General features: G+C 40.7%; 4 protein-coding genes across 4 annotated transcripts in view; 3 read left to right on the plus strand and 1 right to left on the minus strand.

Annotated features, from left to right (window-relative positions):
• The window catches only part of LOC132989525 (collagen alpha-1(XX) chain), a 44,723-nt gene extending 34,316 nt beyond the window's left edge, over positions 1 to 10,407 (plus strand). The window contains exons 33-52 of the mRNA XM_061057215.1: positions 252 to 308; positions 718 to 756; positions 885 to 1,023; positions 2,195 to 2,337; positions 2,599 to 2,708; positions 3,535 to 3,693; positions 3,802 to 3,879; positions 4,150 to 4,236; positions 4,346 to 4,399; positions 5,010 to 5,105; positions 5,279 to 5,332; positions 5,473 to 5,526; positions 5,629 to 5,682; positions 7,009 to 7,080; positions 7,470 to 7,505; positions 7,646 to 7,712; positions 7,833 to 8,021; positions 8,189 to 8,266; positions 8,399 to 8,560; positions 9,414 to 10,407. Of these exons, the coding sequence (XP_060913198.1) occupies positions 252 to 308; positions 718 to 756; positions 885 to 1,023; positions 2,195 to 2,337; positions 2,599 to 2,708; positions 3,535 to 3,693; positions 3,802 to 3,879; positions 4,150 to 4,236; positions 4,346 to 4,399; positions 5,010 to 5,105; positions 5,279 to 5,332; positions 5,473 to 5,526; positions 5,629 to 5,682; positions 7,009 to 7,080; positions 7,470 to 7,505; positions 7,646 to 7,712; positions 7,833 to 8,021; positions 8,189 to 8,266; positions 8,399 to 8,560; positions 9,414 to 9,442 (1,757 nt within the window). The 3' untranslated portion in view covers positions 9,443 to 10,407. The remainder of the gene's footprint in view (positions 1 to 251; positions 309 to 717; positions 757 to 884; positions 1,024 to 2,194; positions 2,338 to 2,598; positions 2,709 to 3,534; positions 3,694 to 3,801; positions 3,880 to 4,149; positions 4,237 to 4,345; positions 4,400 to 5,009; positions 5,106 to 5,278; positions 5,333 to 5,472; positions 5,527 to 5,628; positions 5,683 to 7,008; positions 7,081 to 7,469; positions 7,506 to 7,645; positions 7,713 to 7,832; positions 8,022 to 8,188; positions 8,267 to 8,398; positions 8,561 to 9,413) is intronic.
• Positions 1 to 27,683, minus strand: part of LOC132990158 (uncharacterized) — a 411,085-nt gene that overhangs the window by 80,980 nt on the left and 302,422 nt on the right. The window lies entirely within an intron of this gene.
• Positions 11,699 to 15,198, plus strand: dpm1 (dolichyl-phosphate mannosyltransferase subunit 1, catalytic). Its single transcript, XM_061057830.1, has 9 exons — positions 11,699 to 11,870; positions 12,395 to 12,494; positions 12,670 to 12,703; positions 12,790 to 12,866; positions 13,501 to 13,526; positions 13,681 to 13,776; positions 13,880 to 13,948; positions 14,057 to 14,171; positions 14,751 to 15,198. The coding sequence occupies exons 1-9, from the start codon at positions 11,740 to 11,742 to the stop codon at positions 14,853 to 14,855; spliced, it is 753 nt and encodes a 250-aa protein (XP_060913813.1). The 5' UTR covers positions 11,699 to 11,739; the 3' UTR covers positions 14,856 to 15,198.
• adnpb (activity-dependent neuroprotector homeobox b) lies at positions 16,853 to 27,542 on the plus strand. The gene is made up of 4 exons (XM_061056905.1): positions 16,853 to 17,465; positions 21,691 to 21,807; positions 23,224 to 23,316; positions 23,491 to 27,542. Exons 2-4 carry the CDS (start codon positions 21,700 to 21,702, stop codon positions 26,470 to 26,472), a joined length of 3,183 nt encoding a protein of 1,060 aa, XP_060912888.1. The 5' UTR covers positions 16,853 to 17,465; positions 21,691 to 21,699; the 3' UTR covers positions 26,473 to 27,542.

Here is a 27,683-nt window from a genome sequence, read left to right on the forward strand (position 1 = left end):
TACTGAAAGTCCTTAAGTTAAAAAGGCTCCATAATACAACATGATTATACGGTCCTGCCTTTATTAGTTTTTGTTTTAAATATCCTTCCACACACCAATACAAGCTATGAACATGGGACAGAGTTAATGGCCCCAAACAAATAAAATAAAAATGAAGCCAAACTGTACACATCCTTAAGCAGACATCTGTTACAGTCTTAACCTTTTTTTGTATTTTAACCAAATTAATGATTTCTTTAAATCTGAAACAGCTTCAGCTCCGGCTAGAATTCCCATCTCTCCGCGGCTGTATCCTATTCATAACGAAGGTAAGCCTGAACCATTTCTCATTTTCTGTAGAAACATGAACATTAATCACATGTGCAATACATTTGGAACATTGTTTGGGTCCAAACTGAGCAGACTTTCTTTGTGTTTGAGTATCAAAACCCTCCTGCAGGTCTGGTCTTACTGTGAAATGTATCTGTTTTTATATTTATTTGATGTCCTGATGTAATTTTGACTCTTTGAAAAACAAGTCCTAGTAATCATGAGGATTGGCTTCATTCTTAATTTTTCAGTTTATATACATTTGCTGTTACAATGTATTTAAACCCTCCTAAAGTGGATTGCCAATAACTGTGTGTGTTTGTGTTGCCTGAAAATAGTAAATAAATCTCTTTAACTGATGGTTTCTATGGAGTTCATAATGATGTAACACTGCCCTATGTGTTGCAGTCTGCCCTGAAGTCACTATCAGAAACAGCATTGTAAGAGGTAAGACAAGCTCTTCTCACACATAACTTTTCCTCCATGACATATCAGATTTAAAGATTTAATAATCTGCCTCATGTTGTTACAAATGTTACACATGATTTATTTCTATCACTTGTTTGAAATCTCAGGATATGACATGATGGAAGCTTTTGGTCTGACTCAGAAGGCTCACTCTTCGGTGGACGGCGTGGCAGCTGAGCCTTTTGTCTTCAACACTCTGCCCACATTCACTCTGTACAAAGACGTCCAACTGACACAGAGCACCAAGTGAGATCACCCCTCCTACTGATTTTACTATGACTTCTACTTTGTTGAAAAAGGAAGCCTATGTGGAAGTGCAAAAAACTGAAGAAAAAAACCCCAAAAATTCCTTGAGTGTCCACTTGAGGCTGTCTCCAAAACCCAGAAATCTCTATTAGGTCCCATGTTAAAATGCCTTTTTTTTTTTTACAGCAGAATTAAACATGCTAACAGTCTGGTTAAAACAAACAAATTTGGTATCATTAGCTCATTCATTTAATGGTACACGATTAAAGCTGTGGCTCAGTGGTAGAGTCAGTCTTCTCTCAACTGGAAGGTCGGTGGTTTGAACCCCAGTTCCTGCTTCACATGTCAAAGTGTCCTTGGGTAGGACACCGGGCCCCAAATTTGGTCTGCGGCATGTGAATGTGTGTGAATGGAATAAGTGAATACCAATGGATGTTTTACACTGCAGCGTCTGCCATCATTGTCTGACCTACATGTAAAAAGCACTCTGAATATTCAAGAGACGAGAAAAGCATGATACAAGTGCTCATGTATCATGTGTGAAAAGAAAAGTCCAAAGAGCAGCACCTCTCTTTGGGCTGTGATCCAAGTGTCTGCGATCGCACACACTGCACTCGTGGAAATGTATCCGAAATGTTCTGGGCTCCATGTGTGAACGCAAAAGGCCAAATCTTTTCAGCCTTTATTTTATTCTGACTTTTTCCTGCCAGCCTTCTAGTAAAATTTCAGCAAGAAGTCAGGGTGGGCAGATGTGTGATCACAGCAGGTATTACTCACGAAAATTCACCACGAGCGAGTGGGTGGGAGTGTCGACGTTTGTATCATGAGAATGTGAAACCTGTGGGATCTTCATGCACGTAACGAGGCTGCTTTGTACTCTTTTCAGCTTGCTGTATTCTTTTCCACTCTTAGGTTGATACTGTGAATATGTCGAATTACACATTGTATAGATATAAAGGCAACAACTGTCACCAGCAGCATTACTCTGTGCTGCTTTGCAGGTGAAATATATCACCGCACATTACAATGTTTTCTCTCTGTCCTCGTTCAGGAATTGTAAATATGTAACTTTCTTTTTTATCTTAACATAAACGGTTTCATTAAAAGATGGGACGGAGCAAGTCCCTCTACCTTTACATGAATTCATTCTTGTTTTCCTCTCCCCTTTTAGGTTTATTCACCCTTTAGGCTTCTCTCCGGAGCACACCATCAGTATAGCCTTCCGCCTGTTGCAGGATACACCCAGAGAGCCCTTCGCCCTCTGGCAGCTCACTGATAATGACTTCCAGCCCATGATGGGAATAGTGCTCGACCGTGAGTAACACCTCTGAATGTCACTTTCTCTAAAATGACACAAGTTCAAGGCCTCACAGCACTGATGAGATGTCCCATTTTCACAACTTCTTAGAGACCTTCCTTTCTATTTTTTTTTAAAGTATTGTTTCCAATCATTCCACAATTCTAGCTTTAAATTGTCAATTTTTTGTGCTACTTCTGTTTCATCTTATCTCTCTGTCTTTCTCTAAAGTTTTTTTTTATGCTGAATATTTTCCTCTATTTTTGTCCTTCTTACAGCTACGACCAAGCAGCTGGTGTATTTCAGTCTAGACTACAGAGGAGAAGTACAGAAACTAAGTTTTGACCAGCGGCAGGTCCACAGACTGTTCTATGGCAGTTTTCACAAGGTGAGAGAAAAGAGGACTGAAGCTTCACTTTTATTAAGCTGAAAAATGATAATTATTCTAATTGATTTCATGTTGGCTTGAGTAGCAATCTTTCCGTCCATCCAATGTGACACTTATTCACCTTTGTGTTATTAGACTTGTCAAAACTCATAATAATATGAAATGATGGAAAGGTTAAAGAGGTGGTTTTGACTCAATATCTGAAACATTATATACACAATATGAATATATTATTTCTGCATTACTGACTATTCATCGCTTGAATAGCAATCCATGAAATACTTTATTTGTATTTACAGGCCAGATTTGTATCAACATTAACAGTTTGGATCTGAAGGAAAGACTAAAGTTCTGCTTCACTTTTACACAAACTTTAGACTCAAACCTCTTCCAGCTCTTTTGTCTTCACAGAGAGCTCAGGACATTTCTTTGGTTGGTTAAGAGTAGCTTGTTAGAGTCTTCCATGGCTGCAATACAGAGAAAGTCATGGGGACACATCTGAGACATGTTTGCAATACACAAGGAGAGCGTTTAATCAAAATTAGAAAAGAACACAAACAACATATCACTGAGAAAATGTGAGGATTTTAATAAGAATGAATAATGAGGTAGATGTAGGACTAGTCCTTTTATCTGATTTGTTATTCCTGCTATAAGAGAAATGCAGCTTCTCCTGATCATGGCAGGAGTACTGGACGTAAGAGACTATAAAACTGTGATAATCTTGAGACTCAGCATAAAACTTTTTACCTCAAAAATAATTTTGGATTTGATGTTTATTAAATAACCTGTGGCTTAATTTGATCATTGTTCTTGCTCCTGGCAGATTCACCTTTCTGTCAGCCAGGTGAGTGTGTTCCTTTCCGTGGACTGCCAGCTTGTGGGTGAGAGGCCTGCCCGCCCTCTAGGCAACCTGCCGACTGACGGCTTTGAGATGCTGGGAAAACTGGTGAAGACCAGAGGACCCAACAGTGGATCTGCACCGGTATTTTAAATTCAATCCAGCCCCTTTCAGACCTGTAAATAATTTACACACCCTGAACAAATCTGTGCTCAGCAGCAGCTTGTGTCCTGTGTTTTGCGTTGTTTCTAGTTCCAGCTGCAGTCCTTTGAAATCATCTGTAACACCACCTGGGCTACAGAAGACACCTGCTGTGACCTGCCCGGAGTGGTCAGTCTGTTACTATTCACACCAACCTTTATTCAGTTCTGTTCATATGCATACTGTGAGCTGATATCGTGTTTGAACCATCATATGAGTGTAAGCGCTAAGGGCTTATTCCATTATCATTGCATTGCTTTTTTGCAATATGGACTGAAAAGCACAAAACTTGCTGCTATCAAAACTTTTCCTAAGTTGTTTGTCAATATTGTCAGAGTACAGTGAATGTCAAAGGCTGGTGTAATGTTTTCACTCTTTATGTTTCTCTGTCTGCATCAGAGCGATGAGGAGAGCTGTCCTGTACCAGCATACACCTGTACCTGTTCTTCTGATGTCCCTGGAGCTCCTGGTGTAGCTGGACAAAGTGTACGTCACCACAAGACCTCAAAGAGGTCTAGAATACTGGCTTAGTCATTGCTTGTATCATCTTGTTGTTTTGCAACATGTTAACATTCAACACTTTGCATTTTCACAGGGAAAGCCAGGTCCTCGCGGTGAGAAAGGCGAAAAGGGAGACCAAGGCCAAAAGGTGAGATACACATTTTTATTCAGCTTAGTCCATGTCAGTTCAAACCGCTTTCAGTGTAGGAAGATTGAGCGCTGCATCATGTTACCTTTTTTTGTTATGCTATTCAAAAAAAGAGGGGGGAGGGGGGGAGGGATACAAAGACCCAAGTCTAGATTTTTGCCTCCTTAAGGCATCAAATTCATAATTGGTGCTTTCACGTGTGCACAGACTTCCTGAAAACTTCCTGAAATTTCAAGTTTTAGCTGCAACAGCAAAGTTTTTCACTCTGACTTTACACCAAAGTTACCTCCCAACCCCCCAGTACATTTTTTGGGTGAAGTTTGGGGTGAGCTTATGTGAGAACGCAGCAGGAAATATTCAGGAACATTCCCTGTGAGCAAGTAGGAGGTCTTCTTCTGATGATACCTCCTGAAGAAGAGCTCTGATGATGAATTACAACTTTTTGTAATATACCATAGCACTCAATGTTTTCAAAAATCATTTGAACAAACTGAGTGGTACTTGGACGCTGGCAACTTGAAATGACTCAGTGTCCAAGCTGGAAAAACATATTATATCTTGTTTTTTAAAGGAATCATTCTGATGTTTGGTGATTTTCTCTGTGTTTCAGGGAGAGGTGGGTCCTCCAGGGAAGCCTGGACTAGAGGGAGGTCTTGGACCCCTGGGCACCATCGGGCCCCGAGGCATAGCTGTGTCAGGCAAAGTGGTGAGTAACCCTCTTAGCTTTAAATATGTACTTGGCTAACCATGGTAGATATATTGCTGAGGTACTCTTTCAGTGTCTTTTGTTTTCTGTTTGTGTTTCGTGTTTTTTATTACAACTCCACTATTTTGTTTACAACATACTCCTGTTTTTTGTTTTCATTTTTGTCCTTTTAGGGTCCACCAGGTGCGAGAGGGGCAAGGGGAGAGTCTGGGCGACCTGGACTTCAGGTGGGTTTGACCTGAAACAGTGGGACATAAAAATACAGACAATGAATAGAAAAAAATGTATTCCTCTTCCTCACACTGTTGTCCAACTAAAATATCTGCCCCTCATTGTGCTCCATCCAATCATTTGTCTTCCTCTGAAGGGCTCACCAGGGCCTCCAGGTCCAAAAGGTGAAGAGGGTATTCCTGGACCAAAGGTGAACTGCCACTGTCAGCTGTTCTTCATGATGGTTGAGTGAAGAAGTGACCGTACCTCCCTCTGTATTTGTGTCCTCATCTCTCTGCTCTGTGTTTGACAGGGAATAAGGGGGGTTGAAGGAAACATGGGTGGACCCGGACTCACTGGACCCAGGGTAGGACTCATTTTAAGTCCAAAATGTGTGAAATTTAAAGCTCCTGTCAGGATTTTTAACTGGTTATGAAAAGGGCTAAAATGTATATGGGTGCCTTTATACAAGCTACAAAAGCAAACAAGACAGTCAGAGAAATGGTTGATTATTTCTATATTATCATTTTAATTCCTGAAACAGCTGCAAAGGGGAAGGTGTCTGAGACAAGATGATTCACAGCACGCTGAACAAACAACTTGTCTTTTTTTTTTACATTTTTCACATCAAATATTCACAATTACTGATACCATTTACTGCTAAAAGAAACAGGATGAAAGATGAAACGGACTGATAAACATAACATATTTATACAGAATGAACCCATAGATTTTGAGCTTTCTTTAGCTCCACCTACAGGCTGAAATGTATTTTCTTTGTTCAGAAACAGACTGCCATGAAGTAAAGACTCAAATCTGTATGAAGCATCGCTGCTTGTAAGGCTTTATGTAGGATCAAAATGTCGGTTATTTTGTCTGTCACTCTGTATTGGTGTCATGTATGGTGCTGGTAGAAATGACCTTTCTGACCTGAATTGAATCCAGCATAAGGGGCCAAATGTATTATAGCCTGGGAGCTTCCTGACAGCTGAGCCCGCGACCCCCCTGACCTCTCCTGTCTAGACACAGGAACAGTCTATATTCGCAAGATGTGTTTGTATTATTTAGTCATTATTTGCAGTCGTTTTTATGGATGCTTTGACAGTGAATTGATTATTTGATAACTGAGTATATGATCATGGTGTCTTCTGAACACTGTTGAGGGAAATTACAAATAATGGAACCAGCTTGAACCCGATGCTCAAAGGTTTTCAGACTCACATGTGAATACATGATGCTCACTGTTTCTTGCCGACAGAATGACCCTCTTAATCATTATGACTTGAATGGTATCCTTAAAACAAAACAATTATTGCAGAAACAAAAACATACAGTATAAAAAAGAGCAATCTTTATTTAAGGGTTTGTTGAAGGTTTGTTGTTGTTCTTCTTTTAAATGAACAGATGTTAACTAGATGGTTTGTTATAAAACTTGATAAACCTGAATTGATCTGTTATCTGTCTTCACTTCAAGATGAAACGTAAGTAGTCTAAACTTAAGGAGACTGAACTCCACAAAACAGACACAGGTTTGGCTCGCAGTAAAACCTCTGCCTGCCTTGTCTGTTCTCCTGATCCCTGTTGGTGTACCTCTGTCTCAGGAGTGCAGGAACTGGCACCTCTGACTGTATGTCTATCCATCAGATTTTTATTTTATTTTTACATTATACATTCGTCTGTTTGTTTTGTACAGGGTTTCCAAGGAATGCCAGGACACCCAGGACCTTCAGGGGAAAGAGGCTTTTCAGGACCTGTGGGGCCGACGGTAAGAACAGAGGGACTATCATAATGAATATTTAATGTGATTGTCAATGGTTTGTTTAGTGATTTTTAAAATAGTTCTATTTTAAAGTTTCTTTTTCTATTTGTGTTGATGCTTTTGATGTATTTATTGTGAAATGTATAAATTAAACTTTTACTTGACTGAAAGTTTCTCATCTCTCATCACAATTTGTTATGTATGGAACACAGTATCCACAGTGAACATGGAAGAAATAAGAAATCTGAAGGCTATATTTACACTTATCCACTCTCCGATATGTAGACATTAGTTTGCAATGTTACATTTACGATGAGCTCAAACTGAAGATAAAAGATGATGCACAGTCAAATAAGGATAATGATGATTCAGTTCATGTTTCTTTTGCTTCACAGGGTCTATCAGGCAATAAAGGAGAAAGAGGAGAAAAGGTAGGATATATCTTCACAAAATAGTTCTTATTGCAAAACTGTCATCATTTTTAAAGCCTCCTTTTTATACTATTGTGTGAATAAATTATAAATAAAATAATGCTTTGGCTCTTATTTAAACCTCTGTTGATGTTTGGCAGGGGGAACCTCAGTCTATGGCCATGATCTTCCAACTGGTCACCCAGGCCTGTGAGCAACTAGTGCATAGTGAGTATTCTGATCAGCGTGTATAATCTATAATGATGTGTATACATTCAACTCACTTATTTGAACTAAAAGATGGTCAAGGTGCAAACACTTCAACCCAGAGTTGTGTTTGTTTTTCAGGTGAGGTCCTGAAGCTTGATAGTTTCATGAATGAGATGAGTCGAAAGCCCACTCCTATTGAAGAGCCAGTGGGGCCTCCAGGAGAACCTGGTATACCAGGGCCCAGGGGTCAGCCGGGCAGCAGGGGCACCCAGGGAAATGTCGGTACAAGGGGGAGACTGGGCAGGGCTGGATACCCAGGAGAACAGGGTAAAAACTAGCATAGGGCTTCTAATAATAAAAATAATAAAAACAATTCCACATGTTAGCCAGGTGACTGTTGCCCACACGTGTTAGCATTAATAAATTATGGACCTACTTCTGTGATAACATTTTAAGCTTTTCATTGTACAGATTTGTCTCTTCCTTCTCTACAGGAAGAAGGGGTCCTCCAGGGCACAAAGGTGATGCAGGGACAAATGTCCAGGGGCCCACAGGGGTCAAAGGATTTGCAGGTACCTCTTTAAGGGTCAAATATTTGATTTGTCACTGTAATAAAATACATTAACCATCTTAAGATCAGTAAGTCAACAACCCTTTGGTGATGTCTGGTTATGACCGATGTGTGTTGTGTATCATGTCTGCAGGTCCTCCAGGTGAGTCCAAGTTGGGAACTCCGGGCTCTAAAGGAGAAGATGGTAAGCAAGGACCCCCAGGAATCCCCGGACCTCCTGGTCAGCCAGGCGAGATCGGACCACCGGGTGTGTGTGATAGCAGTGGAGGCTGCAGAGGAGTTCCCCAGCAACCAGGTTAGCTATAAACTACTCAAATGCATGAACTGTGAAAAGCATTTCTGAAGAGACATTTTGAAGTATCCCTATCTGGCTCTCTAGCAGCTAAATACTCCACTGTTAACCAGCTAGGGACTTAGTACTTGCTGAAAAAGCTAGTAGTAAGTCACTAGCTGCATAGTTACATAAATTAAGTCCGAGCTGGGACTGTGCTGTAAGGTGGGTTTGTTGAAGATGTTAGCTGAAAACAACTACCTGCTGCAACCCAAATGCAAACTCTGATGATACATCCCTATTGGAGAACCACTTTTAAATTACTCATAATAAATTTGTAATTTCATAATAATTTGTGCTGCATGGTGGTGTCATGGTTAGCGTTGTCTGACAGGAGCCTCTCTGTGTGGATTTTGCATGTTCTCCCTGTGCATGTGTGGGTTCTTTCTGGTTACTCCGGCTTCCTCCCACAGTCCAAAGATTGGTTTTCTGTTTCAATATGTCTTCCCTGTTAATGACCTGCAAACAATCCAGGGTGCAGGGTCCCCTCCTCTCGCCCAATGACAGCAGGGATTGGCTCCAGCCCACCTGCAACCTCAAAGAGGAATAAGCAGTATAGATTATGGATAATAAGTTGTTATTAGTTACTCCAGCCTGTTTGTGGTATTTTCATAGAATACTTTAAAACGTAGTTGTTGGTTTAACCCTCCCTGTGCTCACTGGAAGGCAGGGGAAACATTTTGTTCTTCTGTAGTGAAGTAATCCAACTTAGTTGGATGTTTGTATCTTGAATGAATTCTCTCAATAATTTGCCGATACTGACAAGAACAATGTGAATGTGTGTTGACTCTGTTTTATTTGTGCCCTTCTATCTCAGAAGACCAATATTATGGCTACCAACCTTAAGTGGATATTAACAAGAAGGCTGCAACGGTCAGGTATGATGATGGACATCTGTTTTAAATGACTATGGTTCCTTTGGAGCTGAATGACTGGAAACGAAGATTCAAACGCTAAACTTAAGAGGTTTGGTGGGTTGAATTTGCTACTGACTGAAGCTGAAGCTGTCTGGGCTTCTTCATTATGTGTGAGAAAAGGAAACACTAGAGGGAGGATCTCTCTGTCCTCTTGTTTGAGTGTGCTGTAATTTAAAATATGGCTCCAAATGATGCAAGGATAATTAAGAAGCTGTCTTTTGTAGAACTGTTGGAAAGATAGCATTATAAATGAAACTAATTCTCCTTTGGGATCAGTCAAGTGCTGTCTTATACACCGAAATCGCACTGAAACCTTTTATGTTACTTTATGTATTCATGCACTGTATCAATGCCAAGTAGTTTAGCCACCTGTGGTACATTCCTACTTATTTCATTTGCTAACCTTAACTGCCTCAATGATAATGAAAAAGCATACTCCATGGTGTAAAAGTGTCTTTTTTTCCATGGTATAAACGATACTGTGAGAATGTGTGTAGTCATTTGTAAGATCACTTTGTATATTGTTTATAGTGTTGACTGTACACAGATATTCATGTCTGATATTTTATGATATACCAACTCCTGTTGAAAATTCACGTTTACATTTTGTGATCCCTAGGGTTTGGGTAAAAACAAACAACACATAACGTGTGTGTGTGTGTGTGTGTGTGTGTGTGTGTGTGTGTGTGTGTGTGTGTGTGTGTGTGTGTGTGTGTGTGTGTGTGTGTGTGTGTGTGTGTGTGTGTGTGTGTGTGTGTGTGTGTGTGTGTGTGTGTGTGTGTGCGGTGTGTGTGTGTTTTTGTTTTTAAAAGAGTGTTTTTAGGTAGTTTTACTTTGTTTATATGTCTTTTATATCTTGTTAATAAACTTCCATTCATACATGTCTAATTAAGAGTTATTGTTTGTTTTTTTTATCTGACTATTCTTAACTTCAGGATAGCTGGGTGTAGTTGCCTGGTGTTACATCCTCATGCTGATGGCATAGGGACCAATAACTCATATTCTTACAAGAGGTGAAACATATGCTGTGACAGGCTTTTAAGTAAACTAGGGTATGGGTTACACTTTTGTAATGTCATAAATAATTAAAGCAATTTGCCAGAAAAATAGAGGTTTAGTTTACCATTAAAAAATGTAATGATAGTTAGGGAAGCCATACAACATGTATTTAATCTACTACTTAAACAACCTACACTTTGTAAATAATACTACAAAAATTCATATTTATACTGTAAAGACACCTTGCATTAATAATTGATGGCCTTAGTATTTATTTCTTTATGTGGTTGTGTCTTTTTAGAGCACCATTAATTAACCAACAAGAATATATTAGTAGTAGGCCTATGTCATCATACGCATTTGTCGGAACCGTGGTGAAACTTTGTTTCTAGTGGTGTCTATTTTGAGGAGCACAAAGGCGACTTACAGCTTAAAGTTAGCGCAAGTGTTACTCTCAATTTCCGGTTTTGAAGATACGTTTGTTTTGTTTCAAAATAAAGGCTAGCCACATTTTTATTCTGCACTGACTGAGGAGCGACTGTCATAGCCGATACTCTGGGGATACTGGAAGCACCACGTGTTTTAAAACGATACAGTATCTGGTATTTTAATGATTGAAAAACAACAGATCCTCAGTCATGTTTTTAACCAAAAGCTGCAGCGCGCTAAGGAGCGATTGCAAAAATGGCAAGATAATGCAGGAGTTTGCCTTCAAATTTTAGGTATTTAAAAACAACATTGTTGGCACTATGAAAAAAACATGTATCCATGTGGTTTGGGTTTAACTAGAGCACGTCGAAGTTTACAAGTGTGGTATGGTGATAACAATTTGTTATATTAAAAAAAACATGTAATGACGTTTTATAGAAAATATTAAGCTGCAGTTCATTTAAATAATCACGGGTTGTGGTCAGTTAGAGCCATAAGGCCAAGGTACCCCTCCCATGTCCTGGCAGCACAAAGTAACTATGTCGTATTATTATTTAAAGTTTAGTTTTGGCGGCGAGTCTAATATTTATTTATTATTATTATTATTATAATTATTTAATTATAAATAATACATATTAATATATTTACATTATATATATATTATAAATAATAATAATTATTATTATTTATTTATTTATAATATTTCCATCAATACTGTATTTATTTTTGAAAACACTACACCGGATGTTATGCTGTGTTTTTTTGTAGCGTAACCCTTTATAATTAAACCAAGTCGCCATGGCGAGCAGAAAAACTTCGCACCTACAACGGGACGATTCAGACAAATACTCGGTGCTGTTACCAACCTACAACGAGAGAGAAAACTTACCTCTGATAGTCTGGCTTCTGGTGAAATATTTCGGTGAAAGGTGAGTCCTGGGTAACCGGTGAAGCGTCTCTGCTAAGGTTAGCTTTGAGCTAACGAGACTCATTGATGAGCTGTCACTAAACCAGAGAGACAAAGTGACAGCTCCACTCTTCACTTTAGAGTTTAATATTTATTGATGTGCAATCACGATAAACGAGTCATTTTTCCTCTAAAGAAGTAAAAGCTAATACAAGCTAAAACTTTTTTTGATAAACTTTATTTATACCATACGAATACAAACACTAACAGAAACAGCAACGCAGAGCAACAGATAAACACACAAAGAAAAAGTAATACATAAATGTCATATTTGAATAATATATGGGTTTTTTTTAAATAGTAAAGTTGTGAGAGTACTGATAGAAGACCCGGTGAGTTATCGAGCAGCACAATAAGAGAGACTCACTTTCACTATGTGAAAATTCATAATGACAGACTGTTTCCAGGTTTAACAATTAAAGAACAATGTACATCAATGTCATTATTTAATTTACTGAGAAAATGTTTGAATTGTTTGTGTTACAGTGGCTATAACTACGAGATCATTGTCATCGACGACGGAAGCCCGGATGGTACATTGGAGGTGGCAGAGCAGCTACAGAAGATTTATGGAGAGGATAAGATAGTAAGTTGATTTTTGGTAGCACTATTAAAATACATATCTCACCATTACGTCTTTAATGACACAACCCCTGCTTGTTTGAGTATGATTCTCAATGCACCCTTAGTTCCAGTGATGAAAGGTGCATGATATGATCTTTCTTTATGCGTATGATCTTACTCTCCTTTCTGCACTTTAGCTTCTACGACCAAGAGCGAAAAAATTAGGCCTTGGTAAGTTGAACGTTTTCAAAATAAAAGGGATGTATTCTTTCTTGTAGCCGTGTGCCAGTTTCTAATGACATCTTTTTTTTTAAAAGGCACTGCCTACATCCATGGTATGAAGCATGCTACTGGGAACTTCATCTTCATAATGGATGCAGATCTTTCCCATCATGTGAGTTGAACGTGTTTCCCTGTACAGGGTCGATTCAAACATGAAGTTTGTTCTTGTTTATGAACTGACAAGTGTTTCATCATTGATTATTTAGTAAATTCCAGTCTCTGTTAATGAATTAATCATTTGGTCAAAAGGATGTAAGGGATTTTTAAGAGAGATTTTTTGTGTGGGGATTTTTCCTAGTTTTCTGGAAATCCCAATTTCCCTGATTTCTGACTCTATCCACTGTCCTGTCTCTGAAGAAATGCATAAAACGCCCAAAATAACTTTAAGAAAGAAAAAGAAAGAGGATAGATTTGATCAAACCATATGAATATAACAAGGTTACAGTATATGTAAATGTAGGATATGTCCATTTAAAAAACAAGATTTTTTTCTGATATTTTGTCAACAGCAATGATTCATCAGCTAATCCATTTCATTCTAGCTTCTTTCAAACTCGTTCTAAATTGCATTATGGGTATTAATTGGATATCACATGTGAGTCTGTATATCTTTTGAATGCCTTCCTTTCGCCCATATCTTTAATCGAATTAATCTTTATCTAAATGTAACAAATTCTCTGTTTAATATTCCACGTTAAGAGGTATTGTCTTTAATTGTTCTTGTTGTTGTTTTTCTATTATTTCAGCCCAAATTTATCCCAGAATTTATTCAGTAAGTGTTAAACATTTTCATTTCTTATCATTTATTTGTGTTTCACAAACTGTATCTCAGTGGGAACATATTCAGCATATTGAAACAGTTAAATTAATTGACTGTGATATTAATGACATGTGGAGGAGGGTTTAAGTGAAGACTATTTTGTCAGATTGCAGAAGGAAGGTAATTACGACGTGGTGTCTGGTACTCGATACAGTGGGGATGGAGGTGTATACGGCTGGGACCTCCGCAGGAAACTCATCAGGTAACTGCACCTCAAAAATCAATTTCCACTGACTCTGATTTCAGAAAGAAAGAGTCTGAAGTTTGATTTTCTTTCCTTTCTTCTGTCTTCTCTTCGCTCTCAGTCGGGGGGCCAACTTCTTGACTCAGGTGTTGTTGAGACCCGGTGCTTCGGACCTCACGGGGAGCTTCAGGTGCGTGCTGCACGTGTAGTGAAATAGCTGCGGCTGAAATTAGAATTGTGCTTGCATGTGGGTGTGCTTTCTTAAACTCCTGCTACTGCTTGTGTTCCCTGATGCCAGACTTTATAAGAAGGAGGTACTGGAGAGTCTGATGGAGCGCTGTGTGTCCAAAGGGTACGTCTTCCAGATGGAGATGATCGTCCGCGCCCGGCAGCTCAACTACACAATCGGAGAAGTAAGGACTTATGTTGTTGATGCTTTCTTTCATTCATGTGGTTAATTTTTTACATTTGAAAAGACTAATAAGAAAACATTTCCCAGAGCACTCTATTTTTTTTACCCCTGTAATCTACAGCAGTCTAAGGCTCCACCTAGCGGGTTTTCTGAGCCCCAGTGCCAATTCTACTTTTATGAAGTTTGCTATACTGAGGTTGACTTTAAAGTTGGGCCCTTTGGTCCATGTCTACCCTGCTCTTCTGGGTTCGAATCCCAACTATAGCTCCTTTCTTGCATGTCATTCCTCTCTCTCTCTCTCCCTGATTTCTGACTCTATCCACTGTCCTATCTCTGAAATAAAGGCATAAAAAGCCCCAAAATAAATCTTTAAAAAAAAAGAAAGGTAGATTGCCAATGAGACCGGGTCAGAGAAACCTGGTCCAACATTGTCTGCATGATGAAAAGTGAAATCAGTCCATTTTTCTTTTTTGTGTCATCAGTAGAGCAAATAAAAGAAAGTGGCGCAAGAAGAACGATTTACAAAAATTGTTTCCATGTCTAACAAGGATTGTCTTTTTCGTCCTCTTTCAAACAACAGGTGCCAATTTCCTTTGTGGATCGAGTTTATGGAGAGTCCAAACTTGGAGGGAATGAGATCATTTCTTTTGTGAAGGGACTGCTCACACTCTTTGCCACAACATGATCACTGTTTGGACGTGTGCACAGTGATAATTCTTCAATAGTTGTGTCAGAGTTTTCACTAAGGGAAACTTACAGTGACATGATGGTATATGAAAAGAGGGACTCTGCTAGCACTCATTTTGAAAACTATTCTCTGTCAGTAACCGTCGTGAATACTGGAGGAAAATGGTGCTTTACATTCCCATCATCTTGTTGAGTTGTTTTAGAACATGGCACATAGTTTTCTTCATTCCCAGTATAGACAGCAGACTGGTCTCTGCATTAACACGGTTGTCAGATGAGTTGAACTACAAGTTTACTTGCTCTACCTGTGATTGTATAAAATAAACTGTATAGTTTGCTCAGCTTTTTCTGGTTTTATTCCTTAACAGTTTCAAAGCCTAAATTAGTTAAACAGCTTCACTTATTGGTTATTATTATTATTAAAGGTCAGAACTAACCATCTGCAAGGATAACCTCAGGCCCATTCTGGTTAATCATGATAATATCATTTATGTAGTATATGATGAGTTTTCCATCAGAATGAAAACTCATCATATGCTTACCCAACATCTCAGGAAGACATGACGATCAGTGTAGAGTTTCACTTTTGACCTTGGAAAAAGTCACATTTTAACCTTTTTGGGGTGACACATTATAGGTTTTCCATCAGAACATGGTGTGGTGGATATTCTGTGATGAGGCAGCAGAGGTAACGATAACGGTTTGTAGATCTTTCTCACATACACTGATGCAGGGATCCCTGATTAGTGACCTTCACCTTGAGGTACACAAGACCTGACCTAATTTAAAAAATATTTTTTTCTTTATATAGACAAAAGTGATGACATATAGGTACCACAACAATGAAGTAAATAATTCAAATGGAAATGACTAAGAAGTCAGAATACAGTCGACTATAATTTCAGTTATTTATTGGTATTTACAGAGGGGTGTGGTACCCTAGGGTGGTAAATTGTGTGGAAAAGTTTGACGTTAAACTGATATATCCAGTGATCACAGCGATGTAGGTATTGGTAAATCAGGTTTAAAAGTCACAAAATAAAGGCATTTAACATTCAAGTTGTCTCTTTACACAAATGGTAGTGTCATTTGCATGATGAATTATCAAGTAGGGAAATGCCGCAGGGCGATGCCAGGGGTCGTTAGAACTCCAGGCTTATTTTATTTTAAGGTTTTTCTCTTTATCTTAGCCTTTATAGGAAATCTGAACCTTGACAGTTTGATCTGACACCTTTAGCCATCCTCACAGCAAACCTAGAGATAACCATATTTTGAATCAGTGACACAAATTGCACAGAAAGTGTTAGGTAGCCAATGAGGGGATGGGGTTAATCTTTTATTATAAAGAGTGATGATAATAATAATGACGATTGGAGGAGGGGATATGAGGGCAAAGGATTAAACCAAGTTGACTGAGAACTCTAACCATTACTTTGGCAGTTTAAATAAGATAAGATAAGATAATACTTTATTGATCCCCAGAGGGGAAATTCGGGCAGCAGCACAGACAAGAAAGCTCAAAATACACATTAAACAGAATAGATGAGATAAATAAAAATAAAAACAGGGGGTATATACAGTACAAAATGAATGATGAAGTTAAATATGCAGGGAATTGAGACAGTATTTGCAGAGAATGACAAGATAAAGTGACAAGTGATGATTAAAGTGACTTGGTATAATAAATATCAATCCCAGTGTTCACTGTTGTTAGGGGCATCGTACAGAAAAGTAGTCCCTGTCATAGTGAGAGAAACAAGCATCATACAGCGCCAACCACCGTTGGTCAAACCAAACCACTCACACAACCACTGTGGGTGAAGACATCCGACCCTTCGCAGGGGAGGCGGGGGACGCCAGCTGTAACTCAACTGCGCATGCGCGTAAATTGAAGGCCCCTACTCAAAGAAGGACGCCCGCTGTCGACTAAACCCGGTAACTGCTGCACCTCGTTGTTTACCCCCTCCAACTCGATACACACAAACCAAAGGGCCTCTGCGGATTTTCAGGGTCGAGTAATGTATTTTTTTGTGAAGATATACACTTAATTGGCCCAGGCTTGATTAACACACCAATCAAGACTTTAATGAGCCGAGGTCGCGAGGGATCTCACAATGAGATTATTTATGCTAATCAAGTCGATGTCACTTCCGCCCCTTTTATTTGCGCCATTTTGGATAGGGCAGTTTCTAGCCTGATGTGTATTGTCTGTCAGTGAGGAGAATAGTCAAAGCTTCACCGGCTGCTGGGCAATAATAGAAAGACTTTAGGCTATTTCTTTTGAAAGAGTGGAGTTATTCCCGACAACAGGGCAAGGGTCTGTCCTCTCTACTTCAGGGGAATGTACGTTTTAATTGTCTAATGAGTGGTGAGGGGCTTTCTGTTGCTGTTTGCCGACCGCAGGGACGAAGATAGTCTTTTCTCTGCGAGGGGGAGTTTTGGTTTGGAGGAGAGAAAGACGGCCGGGTGGCTCGGTCCCAAACGTTACCCGACGACGCTAGCTGTCACCTGCAGAGGATAACACCGAGATATCTGCTACAAGAGAAAGTGTCTATACATCCTGAAGTGACACATTTCACTCAGACGGGAGAGCTGGATGTGAAAGCAGGTAAACTTGTCTGTCATTAAGCCGGGAAAACGGAGATAGTTTGGCTGTTATACCTGCGGGGGATGCGATGGGTGGTGTTGAAGTAAAGCTGAGGTAACTTGGCTGGTAATGTTTCTATATGTTCAGCCATACCTCAAATTAAAATCACACATATCCGGAAGGCTTTATTGTAACAAACCCCGCGAATATCAAACACATTAAATGAAGGACTAAACGGCAGCACTAGTTTTCGAACAGCCCATGTTGTGGGTGCGAGTTAGCTAGCTTAGCATGCTAACTTAGCGCGCCGTGTCCCCCCATTCTTTGTCAGCGGCGGCAGGAGCTCTCCATGTCGATACAGCCAGATGTTGGATAAACAGAGATTATAATCAACACACCACACAGATTGCTTGTTCTGCGTTAGAGCTGAAGAATCATCCACCACGGGGGTTTTTGCGAGTAAACGTATTCAACGCTATGAATATTGAAAGTGCATCTACATTAGTGTTGTCAGAGTGTTTGTTTTGGGGGAGACACACAGACAGGTTGGACCTGTATAATTCTCATAGCCTTATGCTATAGTTTGGTTCATCAAACGTAAGTTAATTTGAATATGATCAGCCAGTTGACATGGGGGTTATGATGAACTCAAACCTCGTTTATTTGAGGGTAGGAGGGCTGTCACCTGGTCTGTACAAGTGTCAGATTGTAATCAGAATCATTACCATCGACCTTTACACACATTTACTCCTCATATAGACCTCCACTTACTATACATGAACAGCTTCAGACAGGTAGTGAAAAAAACGAACCTAAATGGATTTTGTGAATCCCAAACTTTTCTTTAAATTCTGATGTCGACTGACGCTTTTGGAAAATCCATACAGCGAAGGACCAGTATGAAGAGCATTATTAAAACATAACATAGGCTATCATGATGTCCCAGTGGAGTCGTTGTGTGAAGAGAGATATGTGGTTAAAGGCTGGAAGGCCTCTAATATTTTTTCTCTTTTTCGCAACACAGGCAAAGGGGTAAGCCTGTTTTCTGCCAGCAGCCCTCAGCAGTACAGCCTCCTATTGCCTTTCCTCCCTCTCCTATCCCTTCTCTCCCTTCCTTCTCTCCTACTCTCAGCCTCTCCTTGGCTTTTTTTTTTCCTCGCTCTTTTTCTTCCACCACCCCCTCCCCTCCCTACCTCTCCATTGCCCCCCTTTCTCTCACCCTCTTCCATTTCCTCTCTCCCCTACTCAGCCTCTCCTCTCCCCCTCCTTCTTCTCTCACCCTCCCTCTCTCCCCTCCTTCCACCCTCTAAGCCTGCCTGTCCAACCTCCCCCATCCCCTCCCCTCCCCCCTCCACTTCCGTCGCTCTCTCCTCCTCTACTCTGTCCTCACTGTTTTCCTCTCATCTCTCCCCTCACACTCCCTCCTCTACCCTCGCTCACTTGCTCCCCTTTCCTCTCCCTCTCTCTCGCTCCCTCTCTCTTTCTATCGCTCTCTCTCTCTCTGTCTCTCTCTCTCTCGTCCTCCTCCTCCTTCCAGCTCCCTCACCCACCCACTCCCCCACACTCACCCAACCTCTTCACTGAACTCTCTTGCTCCTTCTGTCCCTCCCCTTTCAACATGCCTCCCTCCCTCACTCACTCCTCACCTCCCTTCCTCTCCCCTCCCCTCCCCTCCCCTCCCCTCCCCTCCTTCTCCACTGCAGACATATTGTGGAGGCTACTGCTGACTCAATAGGAGGCGCCATTCTGTGATGGTATTGCGAGGCAGGGAGAAAAGGGGCAGGCAGAGCATAGGGAGGCTTACATAATGGTGCTGCTCTCTAGCGCCATCCAGGAGTAATGAGAGGAAGCAGGAAGGAAAGACGGAGAGGAAGTGGACAAGGGTGTATGTCCAGCATATTTTTTAATGGTAGGCAGACAGGCAAGACAAAGAGATGAACAGGTGTATGGACACAATCGTCAGCGGTTCTCTCAACTCTTGACCAGGCCAGTAGCCTTTGGAACAGGTCAGATGCACAGTTCCTCTATTCTGTTTTGTGTTTCTCAAAGGGAAATTAACTGTATTGTTCACAGGAATTGTTTGGGACTTAGCTGTTCGTTTTGACTGAGCTGCCATATGTCATCGATCATCAGTGACCTTTGACCTCAGTACATGAAGCACTGGTTTGAATAGAGACATTTGACCTGCCACTTTTGACAAGGGCTGTATGATACATTGCATTAGCATTACATTGTGATGTGCACATGTGCAATGATCACAATGTAGGATGTTTGTTGTCATGCCAATCAACTTGAACATGTCATGATTCAACTTTTGCTGCTTGATACTGAAAGAAAGTTCTTAAGGTTCTTGTTGACCATGATTATTCTACAGGAATATTTGTCTGAAAATATATTGCATGCAGATAATCAGTTTGCTATCTCTGAGAAAGGATGCATTTCCCTGCATCGCCTGCCTGTTATCAAGCATGTGGACGGATGTGTCATGAATCACGTTAAGCATGACAGCAGCACCTCATCCTGGTGCTGGTCAACCTGCTGGCTTCATATGTGGACTAAAGGAGCAAATGTACAGTGAATGCATTATTTTAGTGTTGTGTGAATCACAGACAGCACAAGACACAGTGACCTTTCTATTTGAAAAGTTAGGCCTGCGACTCTAACTTTTCAAATTTGTGCTGAGCACCAATATAACTTGCACGGTCCAGATCTATCCGTACCTATTGTGAGCACAAAGAAAAATCTATTTGTTCAGTTGAAATGTTTTAAGTTAAACCATCCTTACCCCTTGAGAGGCTCATATCAGACTCAACATAAATGTTACATAGTTAGGCCCTGTGTCCACCTAGGTTTTTTTTTCTAAATGCCAGCCTCTTTTCTCAATTGTTTTCAAGTGGTCGACCTGGAGAAAAAGAATAGCGCCCAGTGTCTTTTCTTCTGAGCGTTCCACCTTTTTTTTGTGGCCGCTCTGAGCGCTCAGGTTGAAAATCTTTCAACTTTTCAGTGGCGCTGCTGACGTCACTGACGCTCTTTTCCATATATATTCCCTGTGTTTTTTCCTCCTACGGATCGTGTCTTATACCCACTTCCTCTTTGCTCCGTGTCTGATCGGGAAAAACATCTTGAAATGTATAACATTGCATTAAAAAGTAACGGAGCAGTGTTGGTCATACAGCGGTCATTGTCATTGTCAAGTCCAGCGCTTTTCTCCCGAGGGCACAGCCAGTGCTTTTCCACCTGGAAAAAACACCAGGTGGACACGGGGCCTTAGTTAGGACTGTTTTTTTATTTGCCTAGGCTACATGTAAATAACACAACTTTGGCACAGAATTCCATTTAACTTGGTTTTTCCCAAATATCTCTCCATCTGTCTCTCTCAAATCATCAGTGAGGTCACTGATGTCAGTGTTGTTTCGGGCATTTATTCTATTAGACATTTTTCCAAGTAATCTTGTTTATAGTGAAGAGTATACATGTTCGACATCATCCTTAATAAGTTGGAAGTCTCAAACTTTCCTCCATTTGCTTGTGCATTGCTTTGTATCTTTGTGCATTACCACCACCTGTTAATCAGTGGAATAGTGTTAGACCTTTCAAAGGCAACACATCAGTTGTGTGTTTTTGCTTACTCTTGCATGAGGTCAAGTTGAACCAGACCTAGTTTTAGCCATCAAACAACATTTAAATGCATTAAACTATTACTCAGACTGAAGTTCATGGGTTGTTTTTTATCGTCTCTAGAGTAACCCCCTCCCGTAGCCCCATGTGCTGAATGCATGGCTGGTTTGCCTGAATCCTCACTATGAGAGTGCTTTGGCTTTGTAATCTATCGGGGAACAACTTCATCCCTTGTAGTTTCATAACACTAACTAAAGATGTAACAATTCTTAGTTATTAAATCTTTTGCAATAGCTGAATAAAGCAAAAATGAACTGTCACTAGATATATTTTTCTTAATTTCAAAAAAGCCTTACCTTCAAAAAATAGCTCAAGCCATCAGTGTATCCTCTTTATTATTTGATAGGGGTTGTTGTCCTTTTAGTTATTTCATACTCCATTATACACTAAATTAGACATTTAAAAAAATTCCATAGTTATTATCATTAATGTTCTCTGCTTGAATGCCTTTTTTGCTAGACAAGTCAAGTACAGTGAAGTTAGTTCCCCGACCTGTGATACTGAAATCTGTCCAAATATACCCTACTCCTGTTGCTAACATGCTTTATGTGTCTGTCTTTCAATCCAGGTGGGCAGGATGTTCCAGCTCCCTGTCAATAACCTGAGCAGTCTACGGAAAGCAAGGAAAAATGTTAAAAGGGTCCTCGGGGATATTGGTTTGGAGTTCTGCAGAGATCACCTAGAGGTGAGCATGCTCAGACAACTGTGCTGTTTTGTTTATATGTTTTCTTAATAAGGACTTTATGCACTATCAGTACCTCGCAAAATATTGTTCTGACTGTCATTCAAAAATATCTTATACCCAACATCATATTTAACCCTTGTAAGAGAATGATTCTTCTTTGGATTCTGTTTAAACCTGGTGTACATCCAGGAAATTTGGTTTAGTTAGTTTAGAAAATGGGAATTCTTTAATTTAACTTGGCTTGCTATGAGAAGTAATGGTCAAGCAGTAAGGTGACTGGAACCGCTGAATAAATGTGGAGAATATATGATGATAGTCCATGAACTGGAGTCATAATACAGTGTGAACAGCACGTCATTTCCTTAATTGACATGTCCTTTTATAATACTACTTTATGGTCAATAAGGATACTCCCAGTATAGTGTATAGAAATAAACATTTAGAGGGATAAGGTGGGTTTTGGACTGTCTTGTAGAGGACTATCTTATTTATGTCACAGGTTCTAATGTTTGCTAGGCTTTAATAAAGTTTAAGTTGTTATTTGTTTGTGAATTATCAGCCAAAATGGGGTGCTGGTGGTCGGCAGTGGATAGTGCACGTGCCTCATGTACGGATGCCATTGTCCTCCAAGCTGACAGCCCAGGTTCCTATTCATCCTGTGGATTCTTTCCCACATGTCATTCCCCTCTCTCTCTCTTTCTCTTTCTCTCTCTCTCCCCCCGATTTCTGACTATATCCACTATCCTATCTCTAAAAGTAAGGAATAAAGAGCCCAAAAATAAATGCTAATAAATAAATCAGCCACAATCAATATGATTCTTTTTATGCAGATATGCTTTTAAAGATAGCTTTATATTTCCATGTGTGCAGGTCTTACCTGGCATTGATGATGTAGTGTCTGTGAGCCGTAGCATGCTAGTTCATTTAGCAATGTTTGCAAGGTTTGCCTAGCTCATGCAGTGTCTCTTTCTCTGAATTGCAAACAAGAAGCTGGTCTGAGTGGATCCTCCAGAGTTGGAGGGTCCTGTCATGGCATTTAGAGGCACAGTATGGTGTATCAGGGTTCCAGCAACCTGTCACTGCAGATTCTAATCCAAGCCAGAGCAAAAACTAAACAGAGAATACAGCATCTAAGTTTATGGTGCATGAGTGCCCTGCACAAAGGAGCTCAAGCTGCATTTGTTTAGGTATTTTTAACAGGTCAATCTTCTGATGGAGCCTATGTGAAACTGAACAAATGTTGAAATTTTTAAAATAAATCAAATGTAATTTAGTAAGTGTAATTGTCAGACTTTTTATTTTTATTTTTAACACTGAACCTTGTCCCCAAAACCAAATTATACCCAAGTGTGAAATTGTATTGTAACACCCTTTTGTTTCATCCTAAGTAATAACCTTCATTTCTTTATTGTTTAGGACTACAAAGATTATACTCCTCCAGAGGTGTATATAAAGCACACGAACTGGGATGATGTATGCATGTGGGAACCTTCACATACCAAAGTCCAGGTGTGTGACACATTCAATTACACACTCACATAAATATTCAGTTTTTTTCAACGTGTATATGTACATTTGAGTCTTGTTCATGAATCAAGTAAAATATGTCTAATGATACAATGTTGTACTCAGTATTCTCGAAGAACTTGTAAAGTCTAATTTTTTTCCACCTTATGTCTCCAGGACTACAGATCAAAACCTTTCTGCTGCACTGGCTGCCTCTTTTCATCCAAGTACTTCTCTGCATATAAGAGCCACTTCCGCAATGTCCACAGCGAGGACTTTGAGAACAACATCCTGCTCAACTGCCCCTACTGCACTTACAATGGCAACAAAAAGACTCTGGAAACACACATTAAACTATTCCACATGCCGAACAACGCTGTGCGGCAAACCACTGGTGGAATGGTGGCTGGAGCTGGAGGGGTGATGATGAAGGATGGTGTCCTAAAGAGGACTGGGGACAGTGTGGAACAGGCTGTGTACTACTGCAAGAAGTGCACCTACAGGGACCCTTTGTACAATGTGGTGCGAAAGCATATCTACCGGGAACACTTCCAGCAAGTGGCCCAGCCCTACATTGTGAAACCAGGAGAGAAGACAAACGCTCAGAACGGTGGCACAGCAGGAGCTACAGGCAATACAGAGAGTAATAAAACGAACATTGTCAACAGTAACCAGATTCATTGCAAGAAGTGTCTGTTTGTTCCCAGGACCTACGAGGCACTTGTTCAACATGTCATTGAGGATCACGAGAGGATAGGCTACCAGGTAACTGCCATGATTGGACACACCAGTGTGATATTCCCTCGTCCCAAACCAACCCTCATTATCCCCCCAAAAACCCTAGGTGACAAAACCATCATAGGGATGGGCCCTAAAGGTGCAGTAATGGCCACTACCAGGACTCCTGGCTCACAGCAGCTGGGTCGTGTTGTCATCCCATCAAAGACAGGTTTCAACTCAAGTCTTTTATCTGGGTTGAAACATGATGCAGTAAGATTAAAAGCTGGGACCACCCAGCCATTTTCTGTTGGCAGTCAGCAAGTGAGGGTTACTTTACCAGGCAATGCCCAAGTTTCCGTGCCGCAGCAGTCACATGCTGCAAAGCAGCTTATTTCTGGAGGCAACCTGCGGGGTCAAGTTGTTGTCAGCGCCTCTTCCTCACTCAAATCCAACTCCCTGGGTTCACGTGTCCAGGCGGCAGCTACCACTGTAGCTTCTGTCACTTCTAAGAAAGGTGGTTCCTCAGTCCTTGGCACATCTTATACACAGAAGTGGAAAATCTGCACCATCTGCAATGAGCTCTTTCCAGAGAATGTCTATAGTGCTCATTTTGAGAAAGAACACAAAGCTGAGAAGGTCCCTGCTGTAGCAAACTACATCATGAAGATCCACAACTTCACCAGCAAGTGTCTCTACTGCAACCGCTATCTCCCAAGTGACACTTTGTTAAACCACATGTTGATTCATGGTCTGTCTTGCCCACACTGCCGTGCAACCTTTAATGACGTTGAGAAGATGGTGGCTCACATGCGCCTGTCCCACCCAGATGAGAGCGTTGGCCCACGCACAGATTCTCCCTTGACCTTTGACCTCACCCTGCAGCAGGGTAGTCCCAAAAATGTTCAGTTGATTGTTACTACCTACAACATGAAAGATGCCCCAGAGGAATCTGTGGCATTTCATGCTCAAAACAACAACACCGCCTCTGTCCCATCAGCCTTGTCTGCCTCCCTTATATCAGGCAAGAGGTTAATGCCTCAACATCCGCCCAAAACGCCTTTAGCAACTGCTGACAGTGCACCAACAAAGAGTATCCCTCAGGCTTCTGTGCCCTACAAGAGGGATGTGGGCAAGACACTTTGTCCCCTTTGTTTTTCAATCCTCAAGGGCCCAATCTCAGACTCACTGGCACACCACCTGAGAGACAGGCACCAGGTGATTCAGACAGTCCACCCTGTGGAAAAGAAGTTGACCTACAAGTGTATTCACTGCTTGGGGGTTTATACTAGCAACATGACTGCCTCCACCATCACACTACATTTGGTGCACTGTCGAGGTGTAGGGAAATCGCAGAATGGACAGGATAGCCGGCCAGCACATTCTCCTCGTGCTGGCCAGAACCAGAGCAGCTCTCTGAAACGGGCCAGCTTTGATAGTTCTGACTCTGGTGCACCAAAAAGGAGGAGGCCCGGACCCCCTGGAGAAAGGGCCCACCCACGGGATTACAATGGTCCATGTGCATTTGTAGAGAACTCTGATGAGCCTGTAACTCTGGCTCTTGACCCCAAAGGACAGGAAAATGAGTCTTACGAATCCAGAAAGGCATTCCTCACGCAATATTTCAATCAAGCACCATATCCCACACGACGGGAGGTAGAGAAGCTAGCAGCCAGTCTTTGGCTATGGAAGTCTGACATCTCCAGCCACTTTGTGAACAAAAGGAGGAAATGTGTACAGGAATGTGAAACCCAAAATGCTAATGTGTTGCTTGGGTTCAGTATGCACGAGCTTAGTAAAGTAAGACATGAGCTAGCATTTGTTCTGGACGATGTGTTTGAGGGCGGACAAAGCAAGAGGCGGACGTCTAGTACACATATGGGGTTGTCAGAGCAGGCTCTACAGAGACATAAGGAGCTTGTTGCTGCTAATGGCGGTGTGGCCCCGCCAAGAAAGGGACAGCCCATTGAAGAAGATACTACAGTAACCCTATCTGCCCTAAAACCTGTCAGTGCCAGCAGAAACCAACCCAAGACAATCAACAGCACCATACCACAGAAAATGCCTCTAGACCTTTCTGAGCCCATTGCCATCGACTCTGACAGTGATGAGGAAGAGCAGCATAACAGGGAACAAGAGGGAGAGGTACATCTCCATGGTAACAAACAGCTTACTGGAGCTAAAGAAAGAACTGAGCCAAGGACAGGGGCCAAGATTGTTTCAGATCTTGATGATTTGTCGGATGACGATGAGGACGATGATGAAGATGATGATGATGAGGACGAAGGCGCACATGTAGAGAATGGTTTTGGGCCCTCAGTGGTCTCAGGAAGACTGGATGCTAAAGGAAGAGACACTCTGCCCATCATAATTCCCAAGTTTGTTCCATCATCTGCAAGAAGTGGGAGGGACAGGGCCCAGCTGGGCAAACAGCAGGTCTGACTGTTAAAATCAACAAGACTCACACAGTCGGAGAGACACTTAAGTTTTGATCCATGCCAACAAATCTGCCTCGCTTGAACCGAAGGACAATGCCTGGTAACGTTGTGAAGGTGGGAATAAAAAAAGATGGAACAACTTGAGTCAACTCAAAACAAGCCATCCAGTGACATTTATGGACAGGACTCAACAAGCAGCTAAGATTGATGTAAAGATTTGTAAACAGTTTTAATCTGTTTCCTCCAGTGTGAGGGCTGGTGCAAAGAAAAAGGTTACACCAAACAAATAGAAAGTTTTTTGCCTTCTATATTCTTTATTACATTGAGATAAGGAGTAATTAAAGTTGATTTAGCCACTGAACTTGTTAAAGTGGCTCAAAATATTGAGTTATTGTTCGGTTAAGCTTTTAAGCTGACCAGATAATCCATCATTTTTCCTTCTACTGAGATGGGTAATGTAAATTTGTACAGTCTTTTAGACGTGTTTGGACACATGTTGCCGTACATGTACCCTTAAATATTTGCTATTACCTGTGTGTAAGGTAGCCTCATAAGTTCTACATTGGTATGCTTAACGCTAGATGTTGCTTTGGTGGCTGGTATTTTCTTCTGTGTTAAGATTATTTTTTAACAAACCTAGGTTTCTTTTTTTTGCAAAATAATATATCTATATATAAATGAAATAATAGAATGATTTGTTTTTGCTTTTAACTTGATTAGATTTTATTTTTTAAAGTTTTTTTTCCCAAGTTTTTGGTTCTGACTAAATACTGGCGCTGAGTTTTTCACGTTCTCTTACAGTATCAAGGACCATTTCATCATCTTTTGCAGCCTTATGCTCACTAGCCTTGACTCGACTCTTCTTGCTCTCTATTTTCAGTTCAAATAGTTTCTTTGCTCCACAAGGCTGGGCTGTCACAATCCTGACACTCACAGAAGTTGAAGCCTTTTTTTCCCCAAAAATATAGTCGTGTTCAATATGTGTTCTTTGAATTGTGCGTATTTTGTTTTGTTTCCATTTTTCACTTAAGCATTTATGAACAATAAAGTGCTGTAATTGTGCTTCTCACTTAACTTAAGTTTAAGTTTCTTTAACGGTAGGTTACACAAGATTCTGACAGAAATTATTGATGCTATCGAAAAACTGAAATTGGAAATGGAGGCTGAAATTGTGCCAAACTTGTCAAGTGTTTCAAAAAGTGAAGGAGACTATAG

This window comes from Labrus mixtus, chromosome 15 (genome assembly GCF_963584025.1).
Source record: "Labrus mixtus chromosome 15, fLabMix1.1, whole genome shotgun sequence".
NCBI lineage: Eukaryota > Metazoa > Chordata > Actinopteri > Labriformes > Labridae > Labrus > Labrus mixtus.

Coding starts and splice junctions, on each gene's coding strand:
- dpm1 (XM_061057830.1), top strand. CDS start 11,740: ATGGCGAGCAGAAAAACTTCGCACCTACAACGGGACGATTCAGACAAA. Junction 11,871..12,394: donor GTGAAATATTTCGGTGAAAG/GTGAGTCCTGGG, acceptor TTTGTGTTACAG/TGGCTATAACTACGAGATCA. Junction 14,172..14,750: donor TCAACTACACAATCGGAGAA/GTAAGGACTTAT, acceptor TTCAAACAACAG/GTGCCAATTTCCTTTGTGGA.
- adnpb (XM_061056905.1), top strand. CDS start 21,700: ATGTTCCAGCTCCCTGTCAATAACCTGAGCAGTCTACGGAAAGCAAGG. Junction 21,808..23,223: donor TCTGCAGAGATCACCTAGAG/GTGAGCATGCTC, acceptor TTTATTGTTTAG/GACTACAAAGATTATACTCC. Junction 23,317..23,490: donor CTTCACATACCAAAGTCCAG/GTGTGTGACACA, acceptor TTATGTCTCCAG/GACTACAGATCAAAACCTTT.